Source organism: Erinaceus europaeus, chromosome 12 (genome assembly GCF_950295315.1).
Source record: "Erinaceus europaeus chromosome 12, mEriEur2.1, whole genome shotgun sequence".
Classification (NCBI taxonomy): Eukaryota; Metazoa; Chordata; class Mammalia; order Eulipotyphla; family Erinaceidae; genus Erinaceus; species Erinaceus europaeus.
The window spans coordinates 46,288,330-46,309,046 of NC_080173.1; the positions used below are offsets into that span (position 1 = coordinate 46,288,330).

The 20,717-nt window shown below is 44.3% G+C and overlaps 1 protein-coding gene across 1 annotated transcript; it reads left to right on the forward strand.

The window, feature by feature from the left end:
* Positions 1–671: 671 nt before the first annotated feature.
* On the forward strand, positions 672–19,587 carry AARSD1 (alanyl-tRNA synthetase domain containing 1). The gene is made up of 12 exons (XM_007536830.3): positions 672–809; positions 958–1,089; positions 6,610–6,769; positions 10,421–10,478; positions 11,500–11,656; positions 11,748–11,864; positions 12,068–12,198; positions 15,519–15,585; positions 15,752–15,843; positions 16,708–16,762; positions 18,175–18,269; positions 19,384–19,587. The coding sequence occupies exons 1-12, from the start codon at positions 771–773 to the stop codon at positions 19,517–19,519; spliced, it is 1,239 nt and encodes a 412-aa protein (XP_007536892.1). The 5' UTR covers positions 672–770; the 3' UTR covers positions 19,520–19,587.
* Positions 19,588–20,717: the final 1,130 nt, after the last annotated feature.

Consider the following 20,717-nt stretch of genomic DNA (forward strand, 5'->3'; position numbering starts at 1 on the left):
CCTGAAGGTGGGAATTATCTAGTTTCTTTTTATTTTTTTGCCCACCTCCCATCTAGTTTCTAAGAGATCTTTTCTATCTACTTCAATGAACTAGTCTAATTGGGGAATTTCATTCTTTCACAGCATTAATTACACTTTTATTGGAGCTGCTTTCAATCTTAGCTAAGGCTGTGACATCCTCACTTCTATCCGTCAAGAATTATGCAGGGGGGAGCGCAGTCGGGCGGTAGCGCAGGTGGCGCAAAGCGCAAGGACCGGCTTAAGGTTCAATCCCCCGGCTCCCCACCTGCAGGGGAGTCGCTTCACAGGCGGTGAAGCAGGTCTGCAGGTGTCTTTCTCTCCTCCTCTCTGTCTTCCCCTCCTTTCTCCATTTCTCTCTGTCCTATCCACGACGACATCAATAATAACAACCACAATAACTACAACAAGGGCAACAAAAGGGAATAAATAAATATTTAAAAAATATATTAAAGAATTATGCAGGATCTAATTACATACATCCCTGGGGCTCAAAGGGGCTAAATTAAGTGTCTTGACACGTTCAGGCTGCAGTTTCATTTTATTTATTTTCTAGTCCTTTTCAAAGTTTCCGCAGGGCTACTAAACCAAGGAGAAAGAAAGTTTCTCCTGTTAGTCTAAGCCACGCCCCACGCTTTGCCTTCAGGACCCAGCGCAAAGAGGCGCCCGCCAACAAGATTGTCCCGAGTCGCTCCCCGTCCGCCCCGGGCGGTTCATTGCGTGTGAGTCCGGTTGTCCCGTGATGCGCAGCCATGGCTTTCCGCTGTCAACAGGACAGCTATGCCCGGGAGGTGCGGCCCGCGGGGAGAGGGACCAGATGGTTCCGAGCGGATGGGATCATGGGGGCTAGGGGGGTGCGGGATGGAGGGAGTGCGGAGGTAGTCATCTCTGCGTGCTGAAGGTCGGGGTGGGGACTTGTGCTCTCCCCCCTCTGTCCAGTTCACCACCACCGTGGTCTCCTGCCGGCCGGCGGAGCTGCAGACCGAGGGGAGCGGCGGCAGGAAGGAGGTGCTGAGCGGCTTCCACGTGGTGCTGGAAGACACGCTGCTCTTCCCTGAGGGCGGCGGACAGGTACCAGGCCCACCCCACCGTGAAACCCCGAATATTTTCTGCTAAGGTAGAAAACGCTTTCCTGTCCCGTTGTCCCAGCCGAAAGTTAGTTCAGTTCATTTGTTCGGAGATATGTGTTTTTATTATTTATTTATATTTATTTATTTTTATTTTTTAAATTTATTTTCCCTTTTGCTGCCCTTTTTAAAAAAGTGTAGTTATTGTTGTTGTTGATGTCGTCGTTATTGGATAGGACAGATGGAGAGAGGAGGGGAAGACAGAGGGGGAGAGAAATATAGACACCTGCAGACCTGCTCCACTCAAGCGACTCCCCTGCAGGTGGGGAGCCAGGGGCTCGAACTGGGATCCTTAAGCCGGTCCTTGCACTTTGCGCCACTTGCGCTTAACCTGCTGCGCTGCTGCCCGACTCCCTATTATTTATTTTTTACCAGAGCACTGTTCAGCTCTGGATTATGGTGGTGCTGGGGATTTCATGCCTCACATGAAAATATCTTTGCATAACCATTAAGCTATCTCCTCAGCCCCCAAACAAATTTTTTTTCCTCCTCTTTAAAAAAATTTTTTTAAAAATATTTATTTTATTTATTTATTCCCTTTTGTTGCCCTTGTTGTTTTATTGTTGTAGTTATTATTGTTGTTGTCGTTGTTGGATAGGACAGAGAGAAATGGAGAGAGGAGGGGAAGACAGAGAGGAGGAGAGAAAGACTCCCCTGCAGGTGGGGAGCCGGGGTTCAAACCGGGATCCCTATGCTGGTCCTTGTGCTTTGCGCCACCTCCGCTTAACCCTCTGCACTATAGCCCGACTCCCAACAAATTTTTAAAGAATACTTATCTAGTCATATACTGGATATTTTTCCAGTCTCCAGGGATGAGGTGTAAACACGAGAGAATCTCTACATACATGAATGTTTTATTTTAGAAGACAAGACAGGAAATAGATGAATAGCATGCCAGGCATAATAAATGCTGTAAAGACAAGGGAATGACAGTGAATGCTTTTTAAAGTACCTGTTGCAGGAGACTGTATTCCACACATAGAGGATAGTAAATGCAAAAGCCCTGAGAAGGAATTACCAATAGCTTAGAATGTTTGACAGGGACTGAACAAGATACCCCTGAAGGATTTCAGGTGAGATAGATGAGTTACAACGAAGGGAAGAATAAAGGGAAGTGATTAGTGCTGTATAGCAGAGACTAAGTTCATTGTATATATGGACAAGGATAATAATTCCAAAGTAAGCATTTACAGGAGAGACTTTTCTAGCAGCGATAAGAGGACAAAGGGCAGGAATTCTGAACATGGCTAGCTACAATTGGTGCCTATATGCCAGTTGATGACTTTGAATGACCTTGGGAAGGTAAGTGGGGGCAAGTTTGAACGACCTTGAATGGTGTGTTAAGGTGGGTGGATTTCAATAAGGAGGCTGTGATGAGCACTTATCTCTCTCTTTTTTTTTTATTTAATTTTTTAAAATCTTTATTTATTTGATAGAGACAGCCAGAAATTGAGAGGGGGGGAGAGACAGACACCTACAGCACTGCTTCACCACTTATGAAGCTTTCCCCTTGCAGGTGGGGACCAGGGGCTTGAACCCGGGTCCTTGTGCACTGTAACATGTGCACTCAACCAGGTGTGCCACCACCTGGCCGCGGCACTTATCTCTTATGGAGGCAAAGAAAGACATGATAGAACATGTTAAGTAAACTTGATAGTGAGGGGGCCGGCAGTTTGGTGCACTCAGTAGAGTACACACATTACCATGTGTGATGATCCAGGTTCAACCCCCTCCCCCTTGCAAGGGGGAAACTTCATGAGTGGTGGAGTAATGCTGCAGGTGTCCTTATGTCTCTGTCCTCACATTCCCTCTCTGTTTCTCACCCTGTATATATAAAATAAATAAATAAATAAATAAATAAATAAAAAAGGAAGGAAGGCTGCCTGGAACAGTAAGTCCCAGCGTCCCAAAAAATAACCAACACTTGACAATGAGGAAGTTCCCATTTCACTGCAGTGTCATCATTATTACAGTGGTTTCCCAAAACATAGATGTTTCTTTATCTACTAAAGGAAAGGAGAACATGTGACTTCTACTATCCATCAAGGAATTCATTTTAGATATGTTTCTGTCAGGACATTCACACTGATTCCCTAGACTGGTAGGCATTTTTCCAGTGAGCTTTATTCTTATATAAATGTACATGTTCATATTTTTGTCATATTGTTGAGTATATTATAATTAACTGTCCACATTCTTAAAGTTTCATGAAGGGCTATGCCTTATTTAAATTGTTCATTTTTTTAAAAATATTTATTTTATTTATTTATTCCCTTTTGTTGCCATTGTTGTTTTATTGTTGTAGTTATTATTGTTGTTGTCATTGTTGGATAGAACAGAGAGAAATGGAGAGAGGGAGGGGAAGACAGAGAGGAGGAGAGAAAGATAGACACACCTGCAGACCTGCTTCACCGCCTGTGAAGCGACTCCCCTGCAGGTGGGGAGCCGGGTTTCGAACTGGGATACTTATGCCGGTCCTTGTGCTTTGCGCCACCTGCGCTTAGCCCGCTGCACTACAGCCCGACTCCTAAATTGTTCATTTTATTCATTCCTCTTCTCCCCCTACTTTTCTCCCTCTTTCCCTCCCGAGAGCACTGCTCAGTCTTTTTTTTTTTTTTTTTTCCTCTGTGACTTTACGACTCTGAGTTTATTATTTTTTTTTCAGATATAAAGAGAGAAATAGAGAGAGAGGGAAACACACCATAGCACCAAAGCTTCCTCCCCTATGGAGGGGGCTGGATCCTAACATGGGTCGTCATGTCAGTAGTGACTGTAGACACACTATCCAGGTGAGCTATCTTGCTGGACCTGATTTGCCGTTTATTATGCAGTACTAGTGGTAGAATCTAGCACCTCATACAAGCAAGGCATGTGCTCTTATTGTTGCACCTCCTTTCTAGTCCATCCATAGTATTCTAGGGGTGGTAGGCAGTGCCTTGTAAGTAGTCAATCCTTGATCCTGTTTTCTGTTACATTTTATTTTATTTTATCCCTAAAGACTTATTTATTTCCAGTGGGAGGTAGAAACTCTCATGCCTGAGGCTTTGAAGACTCAGGTTTAATTCCTCGCACCACCATAAACCAGAGCTGAACAGTGCTCTGGTTAAAAAAAAATAAATAAAAGTGGTCCGGGAGGTGGCGCAGCGGTAAAGCTTTGGACTCAAGCAGGAGGTCTCGAGTTCCATCCCCGGCAGCACATGTGCCAGACTGATGTCTGGTTCTTTCTCTCTCTTCCTGTCTTTCTCATAAATAAATAAAATCTTAAAAAAAAAAAACAACTTACTTATTTCAGGGCTGCTTTGCTATGTGTACAACCTAGGCACAGCCCAACCACCTTCAGCACCGTGGTTCTCCTCATCTCTATCTGGAAAAACTAAAAAGGATTGACTTATTTTATTTATTTGATAGAGACAGAGAAAGTGAGAGGGAAGGGAGAGATGGGGAAAGAGGGTGGCACACCAGGTTAAGCACACATAGTCAGAAGTGCAAGGACCCATACAAGGATCCCAGTTTGAGCCCCTAGCACCCCACCTGCAGAGAGGTTGTTTCTTTCTTCTTTTTTTTTCGTATTTAAAAAAAATTAAAAAATATTTATTTATTTTCCCTTTCATTGCCCTTGTTGTTTTTTATTGTTGTTATAGTTATTATTGTTGTTATTGATGTTGTTGTTGTTGGATAGGACAGAGAGAAATGGAGAGAGGAGGGGAAGACAGAGAAGGGGAGAGAAAGATAGACACCTGCAGACCTGCTTCACTGCTTGTGAAGCGACTCCCCTACAGGTGGGGAGCCAGGGGCTCGAACTGGGATCCTTCTGCCAGTCCTTGTGCTTTGCGCCACCTGCACTTAACTTGCTGCGCTACTGCCGGATTCCCCAGAGAGGTTGTTTGACTTTATCTCTCTATCGTCCTCTCCCCTATCAATTTCTCTCTGTCCTATCCAACAAAATGGTAAAAAATGGCCACCAGGAGCAGTGGATTCGTAGTGCTGGCACCAAGCCCCAGTGATAACCTGGAGGCAAAGAGAGAGAGACAGAGACAGAGACACCTGCAGCATTGCTCCACCACTCAAGAAGCTTCCCCTCTCAGGTGAGGACCAAGGGCTTGAACCCTGGTCCTTGCACATGCCGCCACCTGGCCCCAAAGATGCTCCTCTTTTTTTTTTATTAATTTATTTTTATTTTTTAAAATTTAAAAAAAAATTTGCTTTCCGTCTTTTGTTGCCCTTGTTTTTTAAAATTTTTTAAAAATATTTATTTATTTATTTCCTCTTTTGTTACCCTTGTTTAACATTGTTGTGGTTATTGATATTGTTATTATTGGATAGGACAGAGAAATGGAGAGAGGAGGGGAAGACAGAGAGGAGGAGAGAAAGACAGACACCTGCAGACCTGCTTCACCGCCTGTGAAGCGACTCCCCTGCAGGTGGGGAGCCGGGGTTCAAACCGGGATCCTTACTCCGGTCTTACCTGCTGCGCCACAGCTGGACTCTCGCCCTTGTTTTTTTCGTTGTTGTTGTACTTATTATTGTTATTATTGTCGTTGTTGGATGGGACGGAGAGAAATGGAGAGAGAAGGAGAAGACAGAGAGGAGGAGAGAAAGACAGACACCTGCAGACCTGCTTCACCGCCTGTGAAGTGACTCCCCGGGGCTCGAACCGGGATTCTTTTCCAGTCCTTGCGCTTTGCGCTACCTGCGCCTAATCCTCTGCACTATTGCCCTACCGCCCTACCGCCCTCCCCTCTTCCCCCCAGATGCTCTTTTAAATAAATGAAGAGGATGTGGATGGTATTGCACTTGTTTGAGCACACGTTACAATGCGCAATTAACCTGTGTTCCATACTCTGGTCCCCACCTGCAGAGGGAGAGTTTCACTAACAGTGAAACAGTGAAGCAGTGCTATAGTTATCTCCTTCCCTCTCTATCTCCCCTTTCCCTCTTGATGTCTGTCTCTACCCAATAAATAAATATAAAGTAAAATAGTAAATGAGTGAATATATTAAAAAAATCTAATATAGTAGTGTAGTAGATGTAATGAAAGGAGAAAAGAAAATTCAGATGATTTTAGGGACTATTGAAAGTTAAGAATCTTCATACTATAGTTATAATCTCTATTTATTTATTTATTTATTTATTTACCAGAGCACTGGTTCTGGTTTATAGTAGTGCGGGGGATTGAACCTGGTTCTTTAGAGCCTCACACATGAAAGTCTGTTTGCATAACCATTATGCTATCTACCCACGCCCCTCTGTCTTAATTCTTTTACTTTCTTCTAAGGAACAAAATATATAGGTAGTCAGAGTGAAGTGCATAGAGACAGTCCCCTCAAGGAGCAGAGTGATGCTATTTCCCCTGGCATTGCCTCTTCTTTTCTCTAGGGATTCTCACACATAGGAGATATTTGTATAACAGAGCTAGTTTGAGCCCTGCCTCCTACCACTGATTCCCTTTATTTTTTCCCCCCAGCCTGATGATCATGGTACAATCAATGACATCTCTGTACTGAGAGTGACCCGCCGGGGGGCCCAGGCTGATCATTTCACACAGATGCCTCTGACCCCTGGGAGTGAGGTCCAGGTCCGGGTAGACTGGGAGCGGAGGTTTGACCACATGCAGCAACATTCAGGTAGGTGAAATGGTTTTGGTGGGAGGAAGGGACAGCTGCCATGTATGAGCATGTCCCCATAACCGCAATATGGTTTGGATTCTTTAGGACTTAATATTTTGGAAGAGACAGATATATTCAAAATCTTCTCTGGCAGGTTATAATAAGTGTCATTAGAAATAATATGAACACCTAAAGTAAAAGTGTTATAATAACTGCTAGGTCTAAGAATTACTGACTTCCTGCTGGGTGTCTTTCTCTGGAAATCTCATGGACTTTGGGGCCAGGTGGTGGCGCACCTGGTTGTGTGCACATGCTACAGTGCACAAGGACCCAGGTTCTAGCCCCCAGTCCCTACCTGCAGGGGGAAAGCTTTGTGAGTTGTGAAGCAGTGAAGCAGTGCTGCAGGTGTCTCTCTTCCTCTCTTTTTCACTGTTCCCTTTTTTTTTTTTTTTTTATAAATTTTCTTTATTTATTTACTGGATAGAGACAGTCAGAAATCGAGAGGGGAGGGGGACCTACAGCAAGTGCACTACCACCTGACCTCTCTTCCTCTCTCTCTCTCAATTTCTGACTGTCTCTATCTAATAAATAAATAAAAACAATTAAATTGAAAATATATTTAAAAAGAAATTTCATTGACTTAAAAAAAGGTATTTATTTATTTATTGGATAGAGACAGGAATTGAGAGGGAAGGGGACGATAGAGAGAGACACCTGCTCTTTAGATTGGATTGGAAATTAAGTAACACCTTAGTTCAAGTGGAAGGTTGACATGAGTCATGTATATATATAGATTTTAATTTTTTTATTGCTTAGTAACAGAAATCAAGAGGGAGGAGGAAGATAGAGATGGAGAGAGATAGATAACTGCAGTACTGCTTCACCACTTGCGAAGCTTCCTTCCTACAGATAGGGACTAAGGACTTGAAACCAGGTCCTTAAGCTTTGTAACACATGACCTCAACTGTATTACATCATCTAGTCCCTGAGTCATATTTTCTTACAGTGACCATTTTCTTCCTTTGGACTTTGTCCTGAGGCCCAGTGGGATGTTTTCCATGTAAATTCCACTGGAAAGTGGTTAGTGAGGTTGGCTGGGCACCTGGCAGAGGGTCTTCAGCAATCTGTTTTATTATTCACAAAAAAGAAAAAAGAATCTTGGGGCTGGCCAAAACCTGGAAGCAACCCAGGTGTCCAATGACATATGAGTGGTTGAGTAAGTTGTGGTCTATATACACAATGGAATATTACTCAGCTATTAAAAATGGTGAATTCATCTTCTTCACCCCATCTTGGGTGAAGCTGGAAGGAATCATGTTAAGTGAGATAAGTCAGAAACAAAAGGATGAATATGGGATGATCTCACTCATCGAAGTTGAAAAACAAGATCAGAAGGGAAAACACGAAGCAGAACTTGGACTGGGTTTGGTGTGTTGTACCAAAGTAAAAGATTCTGGGCTGGGGGGAGGGTTCAGGTCCCAGAATACGATGGCAGAGAAGGACCTAGAGAGGGTGAATTGTTATGTGTAAAACTGGGAAGTGTTATGTATGTACAAACTACTGTATTTTACTGTCAACTGCAAACCATTAATTCCCCAATCAATTAAAAATATATATATATTGGGGCTGACAGGGTAGTTGAGTAGGTAGAGTTTCATGCCTGAGGTCCTGGGTTCTATCTACACGAGAACACCAAGAATGAAAAGGGGTGAATTTTTATGAACAGTGGAGGGGTGCTTTGGTATCTTTCTTGTGGGTATTTAAAAGTGAAAAACTGGGCTGGGTTGGTGACTCAGTATAGAATGCATATGGGAGACCCTGGACTTGATCCCTGCTCTGCAGAAGAATGAACATCTGATCATGTTACTTCCCTGCTTAAAGCTCTCTAGTCTTCCTATAGATCATGATGAAACCAAACTCCTTATCACGGCATCAGAGCTCTATTTGAGTTGATACTTGCCGACTGCTCCAGCCTCCTCTCAGGTCCCTCCCTCTTGTTCTGTATTCTGGCCATCCTGACCATCTCTTAATTCTTTAAATATATCCTACTTCTCTCTCCTTTTCTGGCTGTCTTGCTACCTTAGTCTTTACAGTTAAGTATTTCTTCCTCTGTCTCATCACTGCCATAGATCAGGAATAATGTATTTTTTTTTATAGAAAGTTTTCATATGTATATATATATATTTTTCCCTTTTGTTGTCCTTGTTTTTTATTGTTGTTGTAGTTACTGTTATTATTGATGTTGTTGTTGTTAGATAGGACAGAGATAAATGGAGAGAGGAAGGGAAGACAGAGAGGGGGAGAGAAAGACACCTGAAGACTTGCTTCACCACCTGTGAATCGACTCTCCTACAGGTGGGGAGCCGGGGGCTCGAACCGGGATACTTTCACCTGTCCTTGCACTTGGCGCCACATGCAAATAATGTTTTATTTCTAATGCCAGGCCCTGTGCCATGCATTTGGTAGGTACTTGATAAGTATTTGAGTAAAAGAATGTATTAGAACTTGAGTTTAAGTTCTGCCACTGATAAGCTACATTGTCTTGGCAAGCTTTTTTGATCTCATTTGGCCTCAGTTTCCTCATCCATGAAATGGCATCATAAAGCTCTTTTGCTGAGGGTGTGGGTCATGGTGACTCACCTGATAGAGTGCACATGTCACCATACCTGAGGACTGGATCCAAGCTCCCAGCCTGCAGTGGATGGAGGAGGCTCATAAGCAATGAAGTAGTGCTGTAGGTGTCTCCCTTTCTTTGCCTCTCACCCTGTATCAAAAAGAGAAAAAGGAAATAAAATAAAATAAAATAAAATAAGAAGCCACTGGAAATGGTGGAACTGTTCAGGCACCAAGCTCGTGTGATAACCTTTTTGCAGAATTCTTTTTTTTTTTTTTTTTGCCTCTAGGTCATTGCTGGGGCTCAGTGCCTGCACCATGAATCCACTGCTCCTGGAGGCCATTTTTTCCCCCTTTTGTTGCCCTTGCTGTTGAAGCCTTGTTGTGGTTATTGTTATTGTTGATGGTGATATAGTTCGTTGTTGGCTAGGACAGAGAGAAATGGGGAGAGGAGGGGAAGAGAAAGACAGACACCTGCAGACCTGCTTCATCGCCTGTGAAGCAACTCCCCTGCAGGTGGGGAGCGGGGGGCTCGAACCGGGATCCTTATGCTGGTCCCTGCGCTCCATGCCACATGTGCTTAACCTGCTGCGCTACTGCGCGACCCCTCTTTTTATTTTATTTTATTTAATTTTATTTATTTTCCCTTTTGTTGCCCTTGTTGTTTTTTCGTTGTTGTATTTATTATTATTGTTATTGTTGTTGTTGTTGTTAGATAGGACAAAGAGAAATGGAGAGAGGAGGGGAAGAAAGAGGGGGAGAGAAAGATAGACACCTGCAGACCTGCTTTCACCACCTGTGAAGCGACTCCCCTGCAGGTGGGGCCCCGGGGGCTTAAACCGGGACCCTTACACCGGTGCTTATGCTTTGTGCCACCTGCGCTTAACCTGCTGTGCTACCGCCCGACTCCCCTTTTCAGAATTCTTGTTAAGAATAAAGTATTTCTCAGGTTTACTGCTCAGTGACTGGTAGGTTTCCAATCTGTGTTGGTAGCGTTGGAAGTGTGCATAGTTATGTGGATTTCTCAGTCTTTTCTCTCTTCCTCTCTCTGCTCAGGGCAGCATCTCATCACAGCAGTTGCTGATAATCTGTTTGGACTGAAGACAACATCATGGTAAGCAGGAGATATAACATAACTCTAGGGCATGGATTCCAGGTTATCAGCTCCCATCCCATGAGTAGTGTTTTTTTTTTTTTTTTTTGGTTAATTATTCAGATCACTGCTCAACTCTGGCTTGTGGTGCTGGGGATTGAACTTGGGACATCAAAGTCTCAGGGACTAAGTCTTTTCTTTTTTTTTTTTAAAGTCTTTTCTTGTATAACTATTATACTGTCTCCCCCCCTCATGTTTCTTACTGCTTCTCAACTGTAAAATGGGAATAACAGTCCCTATTTTGTGAGTTGTGTATGTGTGTGTGTGTGTGTATTAAGTACAATGATTTTTTTCTTTTTTACCAGAGTACTGCTCTGCTCTGGCTTATGGTGGTACTGGGGATCTGTAACCTCAGGCATGAAAGTCTTACATAACCAGTATGCTATTTTCCCTGCCCAACTAATTTTCATAAACAATTAAAAATTAAAAAAAATATATTTGTTTATGGGGCCAGGCAGTGGTACACCTGGTTAAGTGCACACATTACAGTGCTCAAGGATCTGGGTTCAAGCCTCTGGTCCCCACCTGCAGGGGGAAAGCTTCATGAGTGGTGAAGCAGGTCTGTAGGTGTCTCTCTGTCTCTCTCCCACACTGTTTCCCCTTCCCTTCACAATTTTTCTCTGTCTCTATTCAAAATGAATAAAGATCTTAAAAAATATATTTATTCCCTTTTGTTGCCCTTGTTTTATTGTTGTAGTTATTATTGTTGTTCTTGATGTCGTCGTCGTTGGATAGGACAGAGAGAAATGGAGAGAGGAGGGGAAGACAGAGAGGAGGAGAGAAAGATAGACACCTGCAGACTTGCTTCACCGCCTGTGAAGTGACTCCCCTGCAGGTGGGGAGCTGGGGGTTCGAACCGGGGTCCTTACGCCGGTCCTTGCATTTTGTGCCACGTGCGCTTAACCCGCTGCGCTACCACCTGACTACCATTTTTTATTATTTTATCATCAGCATCCTGTGATCACTTTGCTACTTCTGACAGGGAGTTAGGGCGACTCCGGAGTGTGATTGAGTTGGACAGTCCCTCTGTGACTGCTGAGCAAGTAGCTGCCATTGAGCAGAGCGTCAATGAAAAAATCAGAGAGCGGCTGCCAGTGAATATACAGGAGCTGACTGCGGATGATCCTGCGGTGGAGCAGGTGAGATGAGAGCCAGTGGCTTCTCTGGAATGACCCTGCGAGGGCTCCTGGTAAATATACAAACTGCCCTTCTCCCTCCACGGGGTTTCAGGTCAGGGGCCGGGGTTTGCCGGGTGATCATGCTGGGCCCATTCGAGTCGTTACTATCGAGAGTGTTGACTCCAACATGTGCTGCGGAACCCACGTAAACAATCTCAGTGACCTCCAGGTAGGTGAGGAAGGGCTGGTGAGTGTGTGTGAATTGGGCTGTCGGGAGTGGGGGATCCTGAGCAGAATGGGAGTGGCAGAGAGGACAGTCGAGGTGTCCTAAGTGTGGTCACTTGCTGAGGGATAGCTAGGTGTGTCCATGTTAAATTCCAGGACCTACTGCTGTTGGGGTGTGTGTGTATGTTACTTCCTTGTTTTATGCAGGTCATTAAAATCCTGGGCACTGAGAAAGGGAAAAAGAACAAAACCAATCTGATATTTCTGGCTGGAAACCGGGTGCTGAAGTGGATGGAGAGAAGTCACAGAACTGAAAAATCACTGACCAGTTTGCTTAAGTATGTGCCTGTCTGTTGCCTCTTGTTTCTTAGATACCCTAGGACTTAGCTTTTTTTTTCTTTCTCTCTTTTTCTTTTCTTTCTTTTTTTAAATTTTATTTTTTTTAAAATATTTTATTTATTTATGAGAAAGATAGGAGGAGAGATGGGAGTTGGGCGGTTGTGTAGCGGGTTAAGCGCACATGGCACTAAGCACAAGGACCTGTGTAAGGATCCCAGTTTGAGCCCCTGGCTCCCCACCTGCAGGGGAGTCGCTTCACAGGCGGTGAAGCAGGTCTGCAGCTAGCTATTTGTCTTTCTCTCCCCCTCTCTATCTCCCCTCCTCTCTCAATTTCTCTCTGTCCTATCCAATGATAGCAACAATAACAATGATAAAACAAGGGCAACAAAAGGGGAAAAAATGATCTCCAGGAGCAGTGGATTCATGGTACAGGCACTGAGCCCCAGCAATAACCATGGAGACAAAAAAAAAAAAAAAAAAGGAGGTGAGAGAAAGAACCAGACATCACTCTGGCACATGTGTTGCCAGGGATCGAACTCGGGACCTCATGCTTAGAGTCCAGAGTTTTATCACTGCACCACCTCCTGGACCACTAAAATTTATTTTAATGAAAGATAAATACAGAGAGAAAGACAGTGAAAAACCAGAGCATTGCTCATCTCTGATAGTGCTGGGAATTGAACCTGGGGCCTCAAAACTTCAGGCATGAAAGTCTTTTGCTGTGATCCTGGCAGTGGCACAGTGGATAAAGCACTGGACTCTCAAGCATGAGGCCTTGAGTTCAGTCCCCGGCAGCACATGTACCAGAGTGATGTCTGGTTGGTTCCCCACCTGCAGGGGAGTCGCTTTACAAGTGGTGAAGCAGGTCTGCAGTTGTCTTTCTCTCTCCCTGTCTCCCCCCTCCCATTTCTCTCTGTTCTACCCAACAACAATAACATCAATAACAGCAATAATAACTACAACAAGGGTAACAAAAGGGAATTAATAAATATTAAAGAAAAAAGAAAGTCTTTTGCATAACCATTATGCTGTCTTCCTAGCCTGGACTTAGTTTTTTTTTTTTTTTTTTAAAGAATTTATTTATTTATTCATGAGAAAGATAAGAGGAGAGAAAGAACCAGACATCACTCTGGTACATGTACTGCCAGGGAGTGAACTCAGGACCTCATGGTTGAGAATCCAGTGCTTTATCCACTGTGTCACTTCCTGAACCACAGCTTTTCTACCTATAATGTAGACAGAATAATACTTATCTTTGGTGGATGCAGTGTTCTTTATTTTTTTTAATTTTAATTTTTAATTTTTTTAAAGTATTTTTAATATTTTATGTATTTTCCCTTTTGTTGCCCTTTTTTATTGTTGTAGTTGTTATTGATGTTGTTGTTGGATAGGATAGAGAGAAATAGAGAGAGGAGGGGAAGACAGGGGGAGAGAAAGACAGATAGCTAGCTGTAGGCCTGCTTCACTGCCTGTGAAGCGACTCCCCTGCAGGTGGGGAGCGGGGGGCTGGAACCGGGATCCTTATGCCGGTCCTTGTGCTTTGCACCATGTGTGCTTAACCCGCTGTGCTACCGCCCGACACCCTAATTTTTATTTTTTAAAGATTTATTTATTGATGAGAAAGAGAGGGGAGACAGAGAACTGTAGCATCACTCTGGAATATGGGATGCTGAGATCAAACTCAGTCCCAATGCTTTATCCATTGCACCACCTCCTAGGCTGCAATAAAGTTTTTGTTTATATGCAGTTTTCTTTTCCTTTCTTTCTTTTTCTTTTTATTTCTTTTTTCTTTTTGATAGTACAGAGATAAATCAAGAATGGAGGGGAAGACAGATGGTGATGTAGCCCCCTGTAGGTGGGATCCTTATGCCGTTCCTTGCACTTTGCACCATGTGCACTTAACCTGCTGTTCTACTGCCTGCCCTCCAATCCCCCCCGCCCCTTTTTCAAAACCAGAGCACTACTCAGCTCTGGTTTATGGTGGTGCAGGGGATTGAACCTGGGACTCTGGAGCCTCAGGCATGAGAGTCTCTTTGCATAACCACTATGCTATTTACCCTGTCCAAATTGTTGAGATAGCAACTCATACTCACACAAAATGATTTATTCCTTTATGTCCTCTCCTTCAGTTGCTTGAGAGACTTCTTTATAATGTCCTCAGGTCCCCATTTGGAGTGATAAACACTATCAAGAAAGACTTCTTTGGGGCCGGAGATAGCTCACCTGGTAGAGTGTACACTTACCTAGTGCAAGAACCTGGGTTTGATCCTCCAGCTTCACATGGAGATACTATGCACAGCACCAGGGGAAGCTCCATGAAAGTCGGGGTAGTGATGTGGTCTTTCTCCTTCTGTCTCTCTTTCCCTCAGTCTACCTAAAGTTAAAGGAGGGTAGTTTGCCAGGATCAGTGGAATCACATATATGTGAGTTCCTGGCAGGGGGGCAGTGGACTTCATTGACTTAAGCTTTGCATCAGAAGCCATTGGGAAGCTGAACAGTTCTCTAATGACCTTTCTTTCTTTTTTTTTTAAATTAATTAATTTGTTTATTCCCTTTTGTTGCTCTTGCTGTTTTATTGTTGTAGTTATTGTTGTTATTGATGTCATCGTTGTTGGGTAGGACAGACAGAGAGAAATGGAGAGAGGAGGGGAAGACAGAGAGGGGGAGAGAAAGATAGACACCTACAGACCTGCTTCACCACCTGTGAAGCGACTCCCCTGCCGGTGGGGAGCCAGGGGCTTGAACCAGGATCCTTACATCCTCGTACTTTGCACCATGTGCACTTAACCCACTGCTTCTTCTTCTTCTAGCTGCACTACTGCCCGACTCCCTCTTTTTTCTTTTTCCAAATTTTCATGACTTTATTTTCTCCTTTTAACTAAAACTCGATAATCCAGATTTTATCATCACTGAAGGGTCCACAGGACACTGATTTCTTCTTTAGCCCATTTTTAGCAACGCAAATGCTGTTTCTTGAAATGGTCCTATCAGATACTCTCAGGTCATCCACTCCGAGTCGCCCCATTGTCTGACTTGACCTTTACTGTTTTGGTTGCCCACATCATTGCCTATTATCTAGACTAGAATTCCTCAGTGACTTGCATGCCTTTTCCAGGTTGTTCACATAGACTCTGACCTTCAGTGCATTACTATAATCTTTGGGATCCTGAGCATTCATTTCAGCACTGGCATCCCAGATGCTGTTGTAGCTCCCCTCTTTTCCAGACATGCTTGTTCCATTTGGTGGTGTGTGTGAAGCTTGTTAATGAACTCTGAATGTGCTTTGGCTGCCTTACAGAGCCCCCCCCTTCTCTTACAGGTGTGGTGCAGAGGAACATGTAGAAGCAGTAACAAAGCTACAGAACTCCATCAGACTCCTGCAGAAGGTGATTTCCTCCATGGAGGGTGGAGCCTGGAATAGGCTCCCACACTGGGCCCTCTGCAAACTGTGCTTGTAGCTTGTTAGAGGGAGCGGGGCAGAATGAAGTGGTAGGAGGGCGGTATTTCTCTTTCCTTTCCACCTCGTCTACTGAGCTATGACATCCATTGCAGAGCAACCTGAGTCTGCTCAGAGATCTGGCTGTGCACGCTGCCCACAGCCTGAGGAACAGCCCAGACTGGGGAGGTGTTGTCACATTGCACAGGTGAGAGGCTCCAAAATGCAGAGGATGTGGGTGGGCTTAGGGTGCATCTTGTCCCTGTATGCAGTGCAGTGGGAGTCGGGTCTCACCGGTAAACTCAAGGCTGAGTAGATCTGCCACATTTTTTTAAAAAAGATTTTATTTATTTATTAATGAAAAAAATGGGAGGAGAGAGAAAGAACCGGACATCGCTCTGGCACATTTGCTGCCGGGGATCGAACTCAGGACCTCATGATTGAGAGTCCAAAGCTTTACCACTGCACCACCTCCCGGAACACGATCTGCCTCATTTTTTTTTTTTTTTTTTAATATTTATTTTATTTATTTATTCCCTTTTGTTGTCCTTGTTGTTTTATTGTTGTTGTCGTTGTTGGATAGGACAGAGAGAAATGGAGAGAGGAGGGGAAGACAGAGAGGAGGAGAGAAAGATAGACACCTGCAGACCTGCTTCACCGCCTGTGAAGCGACTTCCCTGCAGGTGGGGAGCCGGGGTTCGAACCGGGATCCTTATGCCGGTCCTTGTGCTTTGCGCCACCTGCGCTTAACCCGCTGAGCTACAGCCCGACTCCCATCTGCCTCATTTTTATATGAACATCTTCACTGTGACACTTCTTCACCAGCTCACCGACCTCAATTTTTCTGGTTGGAGACACAAACAAACGCAAAGCTTGTTGTAAACTGCTAATGCTGAGAATGGCGTCCTGCTGGTCTCTAGCCAGCACTTTTCCTCTTTGCTAAGGGGATCTGGGGTTTTGTGCAAAGGGACAGAGGATGTAGAAAGCCTACCTCATGAGGAGGAATGAGGCTTCCTTCAGTGTCCTAGTTCCCATTCCAGCCCTGAGTTAATGTCTGTATCCTTTTTTGTAGGAAGGAGGGTGATTCTGAGTTCATGAATATTATTGCCAATGAAATTGGGTCAGAGGTAAGATGGGATTCTCTCTCCATCCTGGCTAGAGAGCTATGCAACTGATGCTGGGTTAGCTGAAGTCCCTCCATCTGAATATACAGAGTAGGAACTAGAACTTTAATATTCTTTTTTTTTAAAAAAAACTTTCTTTGTAATATTTTACTAATTTATTAGAAAGATAAGAGGAGAAAAAGAACCAGACATCACTCTGGTACATGTGTTGCCAGGGATTGAACTCTGGACTTCATGCTTGAGAGTCCAGTGGTTTATCCAGTGCACTACCTCCCGGGCCACAATATTGTTTTCTTTTTTAAAAAAATATTTATTCCCTTTTGTTGCCCTTATTGTTTTATTGTTGTAGTTATTTTTGTTGATGTCATCATTGTTGGATAGGACAGAGAGAAATGGAGAGAGGAGGGGAAGACAGAGGGGGAGAGAAAGATAGACACCTGCAGGCCTGTTTCATTACCTGTGAAGTGACTTCCCTGCAGGTGGAGAGACAGGGGCTGGAACTGGGATCCTTAAGCCGGTCCTTGCGCTTTGCGCCACGTGCGCTTAACCCGTTGCACTACTGCCCGACTCCACAATATTATTTTCTTAGCATTAGCTGTGAACCAAACTCAGTTTCACGTTTAGGTAGGTTTGCAGCTTTGACTTTCCTGGGGCTGTGAAATTTACCAGCTTCAAGGACCTTTAATCAGATCTGAAACTCTAAGTCATCTAGCTTTATATGTATTCAGGGCCTGATATTAGAAATACAGGGGTTGACTTGGCCACCCCTTCCACTTGCCTTTGCTTCTGTGTGAAGCTGTCCCCCCTCCCCTCATTATAATAGTCTGAATGTTAGTGATTTTCTGGTCTCTGGCATTTGCTACAGAAAACACCTTTTGGAATACCTACTCTGGGTCCGGCAGTGTATATATTCTACCCTGAATTTTCTGTGTAGAGGGTACTGGTTCTCAAGGAGCTGACCGTGTATGTTAGTGCTTCCAGCTCAGGGTGATAAAAGCTGGAGTTGGACATGTTGCCTAGAAGGGTGGGCGGATGCAGAAGAGATGGCCTTTGAAAACAAGAAGTCATCAGTAGACAAAGGAGCCCAGGTGACCAGGCAGTGAAGAAATAGCCTCAGGCAGTGGCAGCCATGGGGCTTGTGGGGGACAGGTGGTGGTCAGGCTGCTGAGGTTGGTCAAGTTCTATCAATGAAGGCAATTTTACATTTGGCCAGGGTCAGCAGCCCTGACCTTAATTTCACCAAAGTTCCTAAACTCAAACCTTCTCTAGGCCCTACTGGGCCAGAGTGGAAAGGCTGCATTATTACTACTCATCAGGGGAAATGTGATTTTGAGAATGAGAAGAGAGTGCGGTATTAGGGGGTTGACCCTTCAGCTCTAAGTATCTGCCCTCATCACCTTGTCTTACCCTCTTAGGAGACCCTCCTGTTCTTAACCGTGGGCGATGAAAAAGGTGCTGGGCTGTTCTTACTGGCAGGACCGGCAGAGGCTGTGGAGACCCTGGGGCCCAGGTAATCTTGCACAGACTTGCCTGTACATGTAGGAGACCTTGTGACCCTTTCTACTACACAGCCCTTTCCTGGAGAAAAGGGCCACTCCACTCACCAGCCCGTTTTTGGTTCATGCCAATGGCATATAAGGTGAGCTGAGCAGAGGCGATTCTTGCTACCATCAATCCCAGTTATACAGATGAGGGGGAGCCTGAGATCTCATAGCTGGAGGGGCCAGAACTGAAACTCAAAGTCAGACTTTACGATGTTTCATGAGTGGTGAAGCAGTGCTACAGGTGTTTGTCTCTTTCCCTCTCTACCTCCCCTTCCTCTCTCAATTTCTCTCTCTTTTAAAATGTTTTTTTTTTTATTTTTAAAATTTTCTATATTGGCTAGAGATAGTCAGAAATTGAGGGAGGGGGGAGATAGATAGGAAGAGAGACAGAGACACCTGCAGCACTGATTCAACACTCACAAAGCTTTCCCCCTGCAGGTGGGGACCAGGGGCTCAAACCTGGGTCCTTGTGCATTGTAACATGTGTGTGTTCAACCAGGTACACCACCATCACCCCTCAATTTCTCTTTGTCTCTATCCAATAAACAAAAATAAATAAAAATAAATGAATATATATATATATGTATATATATATATATATTTACTTTTTGGATTAGACAGAGAAATTGAGAGGGGGAGGGGAAGATAGAGAGGGAGAGAGAAAGACACCTTAACACCTGCTTCACTGCTTGTGAAGTGACCCGCCCTGCAGGTGGGGAATCTCGGGGCTGGAAATGGGGTCTGTGCAATTATATTTTGTGTGCTTAACCCACTGGCCCCCCCAGTCCCTTCAAAAAGGATTTTAAAAATTTATTTATTTATTATTGGATAGAATAGAGAGAAATTGAGAGGGGGATGGGAAATAGAGAGGGAGAGAGACACCTGCAGCCCTGCTTCACCACTCTTGAAGCTTCCCTCCTTCACATGGGGACCAGGGGCTTGAACCCATGACCTTGTGCTCTGTAGTAAAAAAAAAAGGATTTCTATAAGCCTTTATCTCTCCCTCCCCTGGGCCCCTCAGGGAGAGCCAGGGCTGTCTTTAGTTTTTCGCTGCTCCTTGACTATGTCTCTACTCTCTAGGGTGGCTGAGGTCCTGGAAGGCAAAGGAGCTGGGAAGAAAGGCCGCTTTCAGGGCAAGGCCACCAAGATGAGCCGGAGGACAGAGGTGCAGGCGCTTCTTCAGGACTATGTCAGCACGCAGAGTGCTGAGGAGTGAGGATTGGGCGCCCCCTGGTGGCTCTTGTGACCAGTCTCTTGGACAATAAAATAGTTTGATTTGAAATAGCTGTGGGACTATGCATATCATATGACTGATTTATACAGTGTGCTGAAGTGTACTTAGGCAGTCAGTATCTGTGACTGTCTGGTTTCTGCATCTCGCTCTGCTTAGGCATAACCTACCTGAGGAGCCTTATGTTGATGAAGCTTATTAATTTACCTAAGCCCAGGTGAAAGCTTTCTTTAGGCAGAAGTGCAGCTGTCTAAGGTACAAGCTAGGCTGGAGGTTTAACCCAGAGCTTAAACAGTTTAAACCCCCCCATACTTTTTTTTTTTTTTTGCCTCCAGGGTTATTGTTGGGGCTCGGTGCCTGCACTATGAATCTACTGCTATTGAAGGACATTTTTCCCCCTTCTGTTGCCCTTGTTGTTTATTATTGTTGTTGTTGTTGTTGTCATCATTGTTGGATACGACAGAGAGAAATGGAGAGAGGAGGGGAAGACAGAGGGGGAGAGAAAGATAAACACCTGCAGACCTGCTTCACCGCCTGTGAAGCGACCTCCCAGCAGGTGGGAAGCCGGGGTTCGAACCGGGATCCTTACACCGGTCCTTGTGCTTCACCATGTATGCTACCGTTCTCCCCTCCCCCCATACTTTAATGGGAGAGACACAGAAAGATGGATGAACCAGAACAGTGCTCTGCTCTGGCTTATGGTGGTGCTGGGATTGAACCTGAGAACCTTACACCTAAAAGTATTTTTGATAATGATTATGCTATCGCTCCACTCCTAGAATCCTAGAATCGTTCCTTTTTTTTTCTTTATTGGGAATTACTTGTTTATAGTCAACAGTAAAATACTATAGTTTGTACATGTGTAACACTTTCTCTTAACAATCTAACTCCCATTATGTCCTCCTCTGCCATTATGTTCTAGGACGTGAACCCTCCCCCTCACCCCAGAGTCTTTTACTTTGGTGCAATATATCAAATCCAGTCCAAGTTCCGCTTTGTCTTTTCTTATTTTTGAACTGTTTTTTTAAATTAGTGATTTAATAATGACTGACAAGATTGTGGGATAAGAGGGGTAAATATAAATCCCGTCACCAGAGTGCCATATCCCATCCTCTCTATTGGAAGGTTTCCTATTCTTTATCCCTCTGGGAGTGTGGACCGAAGATCTCTATAGGTGCAGAAG